General features: G+C 39.7%; 1 protein-coding gene across 2 annotated transcripts in view; it reads right to left on the bottom strand.

The window, feature by feature from the left end:
- Nucleotides 1-13,677, bottom strand: part of LOC105490609 (UPF2 regulator of nonsense mediated mRNA decay) — a 128,888-nt gene that overhangs the window by 94,554 nt on the left and 20,657 nt on the right. For both annotated transcript variants that reach the window (XM_011756403.3, XM_024795689.2), the window contains exon 4: nucleotides 4,337-4,497. In XM_011756403.3, coding sequence (XP_011754705.3) covers nucleotides 4,337-4,497 — 161 coding nt within the window. The remainder of the gene's footprint in view (nucleotides 1-4,336; nucleotides 4,498-13,677) is intronic.

Below are 13,677 nucleotides of genomic sequence, written 5' to 3'. Positions count from 1 at the left end.
AGAGCAGACAAAAACTCAGCTCTACAACTGCCCCAGCTTACTTCATAAAGAGATTTTGTTCAGGCTATGGCCAAGTAAGAGAGAAGCCAGGCAGTCTCCCTGAGTTGAGGATGAGAGCTGAGAGTCTGGTAATACTCTACCCAAGGCAGGTCGAGTTCCCAGGACACAGTACCAGAGAGGAGAAACCAGCACAAAGATAGACTTCAAAAGATTTGCAGTCTCCTTGAACATTCAGCTGAGTACTGATCAGCTCCTATGTATAAGGAAACAAAGTGTTCACCTGAGTACTGATCAGCCTCTATATGTGAGGAAACTAAGTGAGACTGGGAAAATAACTACTGAAAAGAATTAAGACTCATAGAGAGGCTCATGGGACCAGGAATAGTCTGTATACCCACCAGGCTGACTGAAGAATCTTCTAAGACTCTACTTTATCAGACAGAGTCCAGAAAGGTACTGCCTCAGTATTAGGAAAAATAAGCCCTAGATTAAAGGCTGCTCTGACACCTCCTAACAAAGCATCCTTTCAAAGATGAAACTATTTCCAAGTAACTTAACTGCACCCCAGGATGAAGCTTAATGATATTTATAAGAACACAAAAATATCCAGGACACATCCAATAAAACATTAGCAGGCATGAAGAAAATATGACAAGATATAGAAGAAAAAGAAAATATGACAAGATATACAAGAAAAAGAAAATATGACAAGATACAGAAGAAAAAGAAAATATGACAAGATATAGAGATAACAAACGACTTCTCTAAATGGAATTAAATTATTGGACACCGTAGAAGAAAAGATGAGTGAACCTGAAGACAACAATAGAATAGAAACTATCCAATAACAATAGAAACTATCCAAAAGGAAAGGCAGGGAAAAATAATGAAGAACAAAAAGGACAGGACATTAATGAGCTGTGGGACAACTTTGAACAACCTAAAATACCTGTAATTGAGTCCCTATAGGAGAGGTGACAAAGGAGGAAAGAGAAAACACAATTGAAAATAAAGGTCAAGGTTTTCCTAATTTGATGATAACTATACACCCACAGATCCAGGAAGTTTGAGGAACCCCAAGTACAAGAAATGAAGAAAACCATACCAAGCCACACCATAACTAAGCTGCTTGAAATCAGCGATAATGAAAAAATTTTAAAGCAATGAGAGAAAATATATATAAATTACATAAATAAGAACAAAGGTAAGAAAGGTAAGAGCACTCTTGATGGAACAACGCAAGCTAGAAGACAGAGGAGTAACATCTTTAAAGTACTGAGAGAAAAAAAGCTCTTGCCCTTAAGTTCTATGTCTGAAAAAAAAATTTTTTTTAAGATACAGAGTCTCATTCTGTCACCCAGGTTGAATATCTGGGCTCATGCAATCCTCCCACCTCAGCCTCCCAAGTAGCTAGGACTACAGGCTGTGCCACATGACTAGCTAAATTTGTTTTATTTTTTAAAAATTTTTTGTAGAGACAGGGTCTCACTATGTTGCCCTGACTAGTCTCAAACTCACCTCAAACAATCCTCCTGCCTTGGCCTCCCAAAGCCCTGGTATTACAGGCATAAGCCACCATGCCTAGACAAAAAGATCTTTTAAAAACAATGACAGGGCTGGGCACAGTGGCTCAAGCCTGTAATCCCAGCACTTTGGGAGGCTGAGGCAGGCAGATCGCTTGAGCTCAAAAGTTCGAGACCAGCCTGACCAACATGGTGAAACCCCATCTCTACTAAAAAGGCAAAAATCAGCCGGGCTTGGTGGCGCATACCTGTAGTCCCAGTTATTTCTTGGGAGGCTGAGGCACAAGAATTGCTTGAACCTGGGACGCAGAGGTTGCAGTAAGCCAAGACTGCACCATCGCATTCCAGCCTGGGTGATGGAGTGACACTCTGTCTCCAAAAATAAAAATAAAAACAATGACAGAATTTTCTCAAGGTCTATTAATTCTGGAAGATGTCTAAAAATACATTTAAAGTCATGACAGAGGGCGATGGCTCACGCCTGTAATTCCAACGCTTTGGGAGGTCGAAACGGTTGGATCACCTGAGGTTGGGAGTTTGAAACCAGCCTGATCAACATGGAGAAACCCTGTCTCTACTAAAAATACAAAATTAGCTGGGTGTGGTAGCACACGCCTGTAATCCCAGCTACTCAGGAGGTTGAGGCAGGAGAATTGCTTGAATCTGGCAGGCAGAGGTTGCAGTGAGCCGAGATCGCGCCATTGCACTCCAGTCTGGGCAACAAGAGCGAAACTCTGTCTCAAAAATAATAATAATAATAATACATTTAAAGTCATTTAAAATGAAAAGAAAAATTAGCTTAAATTTCAGTATGACAATTAGAGGAAAACGGTAAAGAAACCAACTAAATTAATCCCCAAGTATGCTAATTATTATTATTATTTTTTTTGAGACGGAGTCTCACCCAGGCTGGAGTACAATGGTGCGATCTCAGCAATCTGCAACCTCCACCTCCCGGGTTCAAGCGATTCTCCTGCCTCAGCCTCCTGAGTAGCTGGGATTACAGGCACACACCACAATGCCCAGCTAACTTTTGTATCTTTAGTAGAGAGGGGGTTTCACCACGTTGGCCAGGCTAGTCTTGAACTCCGGACCTTGTGATCCGCCCGCCTTGGCCTCCCAAAGTGCTGGGATTAGAGGCGTGAGCCACTGTGCCCGGCCATATGCTAAATATTATACAGAGATTTTGGTTCTAAAATATCATAACAAATATACTGAGAAAGTTCTGAGAAACAAGCCAGGGTCAACCAAAACACAAATTCTATGATGAAACTTTTTTAAAACATTTAAAAAGTTTGGCCGGGTGCGGTGGCTCACGCCTGTAATCCCAGCACTTTGGGAGGCTGAGGCGGGCGGATCACGAGGTCAGGAGATGGAGATCATCCTGGTGAACACGGTGAAACCCCGTTTCCACTAAAAACACAAAAAATTAGGCAGGCATGGTGGCGGGCACCTGTAGTCCCAGCTATTCGGGAGGCTGAGGCAGAAGAATGGTGTGAACCCAGGAGGCAGAGTTTGCAGTGAGCGGAGACAGCACCACTGCACTCCAGCCTGGGCAACAGAGTCAGACTCCAACTAAAAAAAAGAAAAAAAAATTTAAAAAGTTTGATTGAGACTGAGTTTTTGAGATACTGAATAGGAGGCTGGGTGCAGTGGCTCACACCTATAATCTCAGCACTTTGGGAGGCCAAGGCAGGAGGATTGCTTGAGCTAAGGAGTTTGAGACCAGCCTGAGAAACATGGTAAAACCTTGTCTCTAATTAGCCAGACATGGTGGTGCACACCTGTCGTCCCAGCTACTTGGGAGACTGAGGCAGGAGAATCATTTGAGCCCAAGAGGCAGAGGCTGCAGTGAGCTGAGACTGTGCCATTGCATTCCAGCCTGAGCAACAGAGCAAGGCTCTGTCTCAAAGAAAAAAAAGTGTAAGAATTATGTACATTATTATATATAAATATAATAAATGCATTCACAGTATACAACAGGTATTTCTTACTGAGAATATTAAATATAAATTTTTCTTTAATTACAAAAGGATATTTTACAAATACTTCACCCTTAAAATTTCTTTTTTTTTGAGACAGGGTCTCACTTTGTCATCCAGGCTGGAGTGCAGTGAGTGGCACAATCTCAGCTCACTGCAACTTCTGCCCCCCAGGTTCATGCGATTCTCCTGCCTTAGCTTCCTGAGTAGCTGGGACTACAGGCATGTGCCACCACACCCAGCTAATTTTTGTATTTTTAGTAGAGACCGAGTTTCAGTGTTGGTCAGGCTGGTCTTGAACTCCTGACCTCGTGATCCTCCTGCCTCGGCCTCCCAAAGTGCTGGGATTATAGGAATGAGCCACTGAGACTGGCTACCCTTAAGATTTCTAAGTAAACAGAATTGCCAGGAAATTCAAAGATACCTATCTATTACATAAGAATCTGAATGAACTCATCATATTGTCATATGAGTTAATTATTATTTTCTATGTCCAGAGACTCTTCCATTCAGGGATCATTTCAAATAGCTTTTCAAGGTTGTCAATAGGTTTTAACACCATTTCTTTATTTAAAAATTTCTTTAAAAAACAGAGATAGGGTCTCACTATGTTGCCCAGGCTGCTGTCAAAACTCCTGGTCTCAAGCGATCCTCTTACCTTGGATTCCCAAAGTGTTGAGGTTACAGGCATGAGCCACCATGCCTGGCCCATTTTTAAAATGTTGAAGCCATTTTAAAAATTTAAATTCGCAATACTGCACATCTGACAAGCCTAAAGGTAAGTGACAGTGCTTATAGAAAACACAATGTTTGTTTTTAAGGATATCTTACCTTCTGGTGTTGGTTTGTCTTGAGGAAGATCTGGCATATTTTCATCCAAAAGGTCTGCTAAGGATTGAGAATTTGCCAGCAACTTCTGGTAAGACATAGCAAATTCCTCATACTGTTTATGTCTATCTTCACTGAGCTCCCCTTTAGAATGTAGAATGCGCCTATAAACAAATGAAATCATCTGACAGTCTTATCAAAACAGATGTGATCACAAATTATTACATATGGGAAACATGCCATAATTTGATTTTCTCATACAAATTTAGTATAATTTTCATTTTTATTTAACATTTGAATCTAATATTTTCAAAATGTATCTGAAATGTATAATCAAATTTACCTGAACATTTAAATTTTAACACTAGTTCCTCAAAGAATATGAAGCATGCTTGCTGAAATACCACAATATTTAACAATACACATCTAAATAATTTTAAATTATTCAGTATTTTATTAGTCACACTCTTCTCAGATAAAGTTAACCAAAACTAACACAACTACACAAGCCAATTTTCAAAAGCAACAGGTTATAGAAAGAATCAATTATTCTTAAACCTCCATGATTTGAATCAGAAATATCATATTTAACAACATATCACAAAATAATAAAAAATTATTTGGCTTTTTATTACTGTCATACTTCCCTCAGACATACAGAGCTAACCAAAAATATTTAACACAACTACACAACTCAGTTTTCAAAACCAACAGATTTTGAACAGGTTCAAAAACAACAGAATCAGTTATCCTTAAACTTCCATAATGATTTGAATCAAGGTTACCTTTTGAAAAAGCCCACAATCTTCCCCACAGCCAATTCTCAATCTACTGTGCAAGTACTGGTTATTTATCTGGGTAACGGAGAAGTCCACTTACTCAGGCCAGCCCATATCAAGGAACTAAGGACACAACCACTCTTCCACTTTGCAAGAATACACCAATAAGCCCGTAACTACAAATGCAAAACTACTGAAAACACCAAAATGTATAGAGTAAAAGTCTTATTATATTCGTGTAAATCACTGAGACTTATATAGCTGGATCCAATTTTTTACATACAAAATATCCATGTGGTACTATAATATTCAAAATTTATAAACCATAATGCAAATACAATGTTTCAAAAAGTCAATTATAAAGTTATTTTTACAAGTAATACTTAGAAGTTTTTTATTTCTTGTTATTTGAGTTTTCTTCTGAACAGTGAAGAAAACAAGGTTTTCTATAATGCCATCTTCCATCTTCTAAAAGTTACAGAGAAAAAGGCAGAAAAATTATGCCTATATTTATTCTTCCCAGCTTATTTGAAATAATGTCAAAACTTCCCCATTTTGCCCTATTTCTACTCACATAAGCTTTTGTTTAAATACTATAACAATTCAGTCTGGCATGGTGACTCACACCTATAATCCCAGTACTCTGGGAGGACGAGGCAGGTGGCTCACCTGAGGTCAGGAGTTTGAGACCAGCCTGGTCAACGTGGTAAAACCTCGTCTCTACTAAAAATACAAAAATTAGCCAGGTGCAGTGACGTGCGCCTGTAATCCCAGTTACTCAGGAGGCTGAGGCAGGAGAATCGCTTGAACCCAGGAGGCGGAGGTTGCAGTGAGCCGAGATCGTGCCATTGCAATCCAGCCTGGGTGACAGAGCAAGACTCCTGTCTCATAAACAAATAAATACTATAACAATTCAAGTAACAACATTGTCAATTTTCCAAATATTAGTTCCCATTACAAGTGCATCAGTGCATAGATTCATGAAATCCAGTTATTTCCTCTTTTCAAATCTGGCCTATTGGGGTCTAAAATGAGAAATTTCATTTTCTTATGATTTAAATATACATTAGATATCATTCTACCAACACATTAGTAAAACGTTAAAATAGTTTAACCATAATAATCCAGGCTAAAAAGTGCTTCTCTAAAAATATTGTCATTAGAGAGCATTTTTCCCTCTTCAAACATTTGTTTCAGACTACTGTTACAAACACAAAACTTTTTCAGTAATTTTGTGAATGAATTTTAAAAATTAAAACAAAAACCCATAGCATTTTAACATATTCATACCTATGAAAGACAGCATTAGCACTCCGAAGGAGCTTGTTAAAACTTTTAATCAGAAGTTCTAATAGAACTCATTATGGAAGTTAAAAGTCATTAAAAAAAATTTTTTTTTCCATTTACTTTTATTTTTTGTAGAGATAGGAATCTGACTATGTTGGCCAAGCTGGTCTGGAACACCCAGCAATCCTCCCACCTCAAACTCCCAAAATGTTGGGATTACAGGTGTGAGCCACCACACTCGGCCAAAATTAAGTAAATTAGTCAAATAAGTAATGCTCAGAAGTAGGTTACTTAAGCTGGGCACAGTGGCTCACGCTTGTAATCCCAGAACTTTGGAAGGCCAAGGTGGGTGGGATCACAGGGTCAGCAGTTTGAGACCATCCTGGCCAATATGGTGAAACACTGTCTCTACTAAAAATTAAAAAATTAGCCGGGCGCGGTGGCAGGCGCCTGTAATCCCAGCTACTTGGGAGACTGAGGCAGAAGAATCACTTCAACCCGGGAGGCAGAGGTTGCAGTGAGCCAAGATTGCACCATTGCACTCCAGCCTGGGCAACAGAGCGAGACTCTGTCTTTAAAAAAAAAAAAAGAAAAAAGAAAAGAAGCAAGTTACTTAAAAATATCTGCAATGTAGGACTGGGCATGGTGGCTCATGCCTATAATCCCAGCACTTTGGGAGGCTGAGGCAGGTGGATCACCTGAGGTGAGGAGTTCAAGATCAGCCTGGTCAACATGGTGAAATCTCGTCTCTACAAAAACATAAAAATTAGCCGGGCACGACAGTGGGTGCCTGTAATCCTAGCTCCTTGGGAGGCTGAGGCAGGAGAATCATTCGAACCCGGGAGGCAGAGGTTGCAGTGAGCTGAGATTGCACCATTGCACTCCAGCCTGGGCAACAGAGCGAGACTCCATCTCAAAAAAAAAATAAAAAAAAATCTGCAATGTTATTAAGAAAAATGTTAACAGGTAAAAATTGAAGAGTTTATTCCATGGTACTTTAGTTGGAAAAAAAATTAAAAAACAAAAACTGAAGAGTTTATTCTGAAGCAAATTATATTAAAGGGATAATAATGGTTCTAACAGATTTCAAAACCCCTAATGACAATTACTATGTAGCATTATTTCATACTTGAAATTGGAAAATATATCTCAGAATAACATAACCCAAAACTTTATTTCTCTTAACAAGTTCTGACATTCTGGTCATCCAAGGAACAAACATCCAGTCCACTGAGATACATAATTACACTAAGGATTTCTAATACATAAGCAGTAGCAAGGTGATGACTACCTTAGGAAAACAAAAATGAACAGTACTTTTCCTCACTTTCACGTAGGGATTTGCCTGTGACTGTGCGCTGGCTCCATTAAAAGTGATTTCATTCTATGATGGTTCCCTGAGTCTGCATTCCAGTTCCTCTCCAGTCCTGCTGGAAGCAAACTAAAACTATAAAGCTTCACTGATACTCCTTACCCTCCCCTTAATTCCATGATCAAATGCATTAATAGCACTAACTTACCTAACTAATGAGTAGGTACTTAAGTTACTATTCAGTGAAAATCATCCTCAAGGAAAGTTTAGATTTGGGGTTTTGTTTGTCTGTTTTATAGCTCCATAAGCCTTTTACTCCCATTTTTTTTTTTTTATTATTATACTTTAAGTTCTGGGATACATGTGCCAAACGTGCAGGTTTGTTACATAGGTATACACGTGCCATGGTGGTTTGCTGCACCCATCAACCTGTCATCTACATTAGGTATTTCTCCTAATGTTATCCCTCCCCTATCCCCCCAGCCCCCAGTTTTTTTTCTTTTGTTTTGTTTTGTTTTTAATATCTTACACCGAGCACTTGGTTACTAGGACAGAATACCAATTAATACAGTTATGACTTCTGTTATATATAAAACTGACAGATGTAGCCATATATCCTTTCCTTGACATCTAAGTAATACACATTTACTGAACTGACTAAATCCACAGCATGCAGTAAGATGATACACAGATGAAGCAGAGAAATAACTCATTATAGTGCCTGAACATTTAAAGCCCCAAAGATTGGCCAGGCACAGTGGTTAACGCCTGTAATCCTAGCACTTTGGGAGGCCAAAGAGGGCGGATTGCTTAAGTCCACAAGTCCGAGACCAACCTGGGCAGCACGGTGAAACTCCATCTCTACAAAAAACACAAAAATTGGCCAGGCACTGTGGCTCACACCTGTAATCCCAGCACTTTGGGAGGCTGAGGCGGGTGGACCACAAGGTCGGGAGTTCAAGATCAGCCTGACCAACATGGTGAAACTCCATCTCTGCTAAAAATACAAAAATTAGCCAGGCATGGTGGCATGCACCTGTAATCCTGGCTACTCAGGAGGCTGAGGCAGGAGAATCACTTGAACCCGGGAGGCGAAGGTTGCAGTGAGCCAAGATCACACCACTGCACTCTAGCCTAGGAGACAGAGCAAAACTCCATCTCAAAAACAAAAAAAACCAAAATCAGTTGGATGCGGTGGTGGGCACCTATAGTCCTAGCTACTCAGGAGGCTGAGGTGGGAGGATCACCTGAACCCAGGAGGTCGAGGCTGCAGTAAGCTGCAACTATGCCTGCGCTGCAGCCTGGGTGACAGAGTGAGACCCTGCCTCAAAAAATAAATAAATAAACCCAAGGATCATTTAGAAATTCTAATGAAATTAAACATGTTTAAATGTAAGCTAAAAATGTCAGGGTATTTTTTGTAACTTTATGAAACTCATAGGAAAAGGTTTTCAGTTTGTTTTTGAAAACCCATGTGAGGGAACTAAATATTACACAACACATCTGACCAACAAGTATCTCTGCTTTCTATCAGTTATCAAAAAATATGACCAAAATTTCTCATGTGAATTCCATGAGAATGTATCACAGAAAATATAACCAAAATCAAGCTGAAAACATGATTTCATCATATATTTTAATTACTGCCTTTTTAGAAATACATCAATTACATAAAGCTGAATTTAAGCCATTCTTTTGAGAATGTCATAAAGTAGAGGTTAGCAAACTTTTTCTGTAAAGGGGCAAACAATGTGTATTTCAGTCTGCAGACCATTTGGTCTTTGCTGAAACTACTCAATTCTGCTAACGTAACACAAAAGCAGCCACAGATAATATGTAAACAAATGAGGGTGACTATAATAAAATTTTATTTATGAACACTGAAATTTGAACTTGAAATCATTTTCATGCTTCCCAAAACATTCTACTTTTGACTATTTTTCAACCATTTAAAAAAGTAAAAACCATTCTTAGGTGACAGGCTGTAGAAAAACTAGTCATAGGCTTAATCTGGCCCACAAGCCATAGTTTGCCATCCCTGTCACACTACTACATGTCTTATAAATTAGTGCATTCCCTCCTGCAATATCATTGCACACTAGAGAGGTACTTGTCCCCTTTTACAGATGTAAACAGTAAGTAATGAGAACAAAATCAATGCCAACTCTTACGCTTTGTTATAAAAATACAAAAAAAAATTGCCCTCCTTTCTGCAACATACATGAGACATCACTGTCCAGAAGAATCTCTAAGGTACATCAGTCCTTGATTTTACGGAGTATTTTTTTTTGTTTATTTCATTTTGTTTTGGTGGTTTTGTTTTTTTTTTTTTTTTTTTTTTTGAGACGGAGTCTTGCTCTGCCGCCCAGGCTGGAGTGCAGTGGCCGGATCTCAGCTCACTGCAAGCTCCGCCTCCCGGGTTCACGCCATTCTCCTGCCTCAGCCTCCCGAGTAGTTGGGACTACAGGCACCTGCCACCGCGCCCGGCTAGTTTTTTGTATTTTTTAGTAGAGACGGGGTTTCACCGTGTTAGCCAAGATGGTCTCGATCTCCTGACCTCGTGATCCGCCCGTCTCGGCCTCCCAAAGTGCTGGGATTACAGGCTTGAGCCACCGCGCCCGGCCTTGTTTTGGTTTTGAGAGGGATTCTTGCTCTGTTGCTCAGGCTGAAGTGCAGTGGCGCAATCTCGGCTCACTGCAACCTCCACCTCCTAGGTTCAAGCAATTCTCCCTGCCTCAGCCTCTCACATAGCTGGAATTACAGGAGCCTACCACCACATCCAGCTAATTTCTAAATTTTCAGTAGAGTCGGGGTTTTGCCATGCTGGCCAGGCTGGCCTCAAACTCCCGACCTCAGGTGATCTGCCCACCTCAGCCTCCCAAAGTGCTGGGATTACAGGCACGAGCCACCGCACCCAGTTGAATGTTTTTTGTATTACTAATTTAATATTATAAAACCAACCAAAAAAACCAGTCAATTTTTGAGTCAAGCATTATACATCATAAATGAGAAAATTCATTAATGCCTAAAAAATCATAATATTAAGAGAACTTTTTTCTTTTCCATTTTTTTGACTTTTTTAATATTTCTTTCATTTTATTACTTAATTTTTGTTTTGTATTATCCTAAAAAATAAATTTTATTTTTACTTATTTTTATTTTTTTGAGACAGAGTTTCACTCTGTCACCCAGGCTACAGTGCAATGGCACAATCTCGGCTCACTGCAACCTCCGCCTCCCGGGTTCAAGCCATTCTCCTGCCTCAGCCTCCTGAGTAGCTGGGATTACAGGCATGCGCCACTATGCCGGCTAATTTTGTATTTTTAGTAGAGACGGGGTTTCTCCATGTTGGTCAGGCTGGTCTCGAACTCCCGACCTCAGGTGAGCTACTAAAGTTTAAGAAGTTTAACATAAAAATTTATAAAATCATAAAAAGACAGAAAGAGAAATTCTCATTCAAATGTCTTTCAGAAAGGTCAGGCAGGCAATCTATTAATAAAAGCTAGCTAACATTTACTAAACACTTACAATGTGCCAGACACTGTTATTAAGTGCTTTTACACATATGAATTCACTACATGATTCACATTTACCTCAGAGTTACAGAACTATTGTTATGCCCATTTTACAGATGGGAAAACTGAAGCAGAGATGCTAGGTAACTTGCCCAAGATTGCAGAATGTGCAAATGACAGTGCTCTAGCTCGAGTCCACGCTCTGAAATACTGGACTATGTTGCCTTTCAAATTATAATTATCCACTTTGTACATTCTAGCGAAGTTCAAATGTTTCTCAAACACATTCATGAAGACAAGCCTTCACCACAGAACAGCTTATTCTATTTCCTTTTCTGGGTCCCTCTCTCCTTTGGATTTGACTTGGTAAATATTGAGTGGCTAACATGTATACTATACACTTCAAAAACAAGTGCTAAATGTAAATATGGATGGATATTATGTAATTGTGAAAAGTACAGTACGAAGAGGAAGAAAATAACCTGACTCTGTCACTCACTTTCCATGTTATATTGGGCAAGCCCTTTAATCCCTTTGTTTTACCATCTTCAAAATATAGGCATTTATACAATATAGGTACTGTTAGGATCAATTAAGATCATATAGGCCAGGTGTGGTGGCTCACGCCTGTAATCTCAGCACTTTGGGAGGCCAAGGCAGGAGGATCACTTGAGCCCAAGATATCAAGACCAGCCTGGCCAACATAATGAGACCAAGTCTCTACAAAAAAAATGTTTTTTAATTAGCCAGGGGTGGTGGTGCATACCTGTGGTCTCAGCTACTTGGGAGACTGAGGTGGGAGATATCAAGGCTGCAGTGAGCAATGACTGCGCCATGATGCTCCAGCCTGGATGACAAAGCAAGACCCTGTCTCAAAAAAAAAAGGATCATATATGTGATTCATTATGTTAATGTAAAATGGTATTTTCATGAGAAAAAAAGTGCCAAAGCCTAATAAAGGAAAGGCAAGAACTTCAATGCCAAATTCTATTAATCATTAGCCAAATTAAAAAGGAAAATAGTCTTGACAAGAATACAGAACATTCATTTTAACTTTGACCTTGTGCAATCATACAAAATTAAATATAACACATGGACAAAAATCTCTAAAAGAATGATCATGAAGAAGACCCCAGAAAAACTTCTGGGTTTTATATCTCCTCCAGCATTCTGTCAAATTTTAATAAAAATTGGCTTAGAATTATCTTAGATTTTCTTGGCTGGACGCGGTGGCTCACGTCTGTAATCCCAGCACTTTGGGAGGCCAAGGCGGGTAGATCACTTGAGGTGAGGAGACCAGGCTGGCCAACATGGTGAAACTCTGTCTCTGCTAAAAATATAAAAATTAGTCGAGTGTGGTGGCAGCTGCATGTAATCCCAGCTACTCAGGAGGCTGAAGCAGGAGAATCGCTTGAAACCCAGGAGGTGCAGGTTGCAGTGAGCCAGGATCGTGCCACTGCACTCCAGCCTAGGTGACAGAGTGAGACTCCGGCACAGAGGCTCACGCCTGTAATCCTACCACTTTGGGAGGCCGAGGCGGGCAGACTGCGTGAGCTCGGGACTTCGAGACCAGCCTGGGCAACATGGTGAAACCCTGTTTCTACTAAAACACAAAAAATTAGCCAGGCGTGGCAGCATATGCCTGTAGTCCCAGCTACTTGGGAGGCTGAGGCAGGAGAATTGCTTCAACCTGTGAGGCAGAGGTTGCAGTGAGCTGAGATCGTGCCATTGCACTCCACCCTGCAGACAGAGGGAGACTCCGACTCAAAAAAAAATTATCTTAGATTTTCTTTTGGTTTCATTTTAGAATTAATTTATTTATGGATGTCTCATAATCTTGTAAAAAGACTCTAGAACATAGCAAAGCAAAACTGTACCCATTAAAATGGGTACTACTACTACAGCACAGTCATTTAAACACAATTAGAATATCTAGGAGACAATTTTAGAGCTCTTAGAACATTACAGCTATAACATTAAGTCTAAAGTACAGAGAAGTAACATCTTAATTGTGCTTAAATACTACCAATTAATTAAACAACCTACCTGTGAAGCAAGGTACAACTCACCTGGAAGGAAAGTGAAAGTAAAAGCAGTCCCATTTCATTATTTGCTGATGTGTTTTTAAGTTTCATTATCAGTCAATAATGCCTCGAGAATTATCATTCATAAAAGAAACCTCTGACTTTTTTTTTTAACAATGGGCAGAGGAAAAAGTCTGCATTCTACTTAAATGCTTTTTCCTGAACTTTGTCAACTCACTGCTGTCAGACTAAGCCTGCAATCATGAAGGTACTAAGTCATGGGTGCTGAAGAGAAACTTGTAACCACTTCCATCAATTAGAGAGAAAAAAAGGAATAAAGATACATCAAGATTACTCAAACAATAATTCTGGCCTACTACCTGAATTCATGATTTCACTATACTGAAAGAAACAAACAAACAAAAAA

This window comes from Macaca nemestrina, chromosome 9 (genome assembly GCF_043159975.1).
Source record: "Macaca nemestrina isolate mMacNem1 chromosome 9, mMacNem.hap1, whole genome shotgun sequence".
Classification (NCBI taxonomy): Eukaryota; Metazoa; Chordata; class Mammalia; order Primates; family Cercopithecidae; genus Macaca; species Macaca nemestrina.
This window is presented reverse-complemented; position numbering and strand designations above follow the sequence as displayed.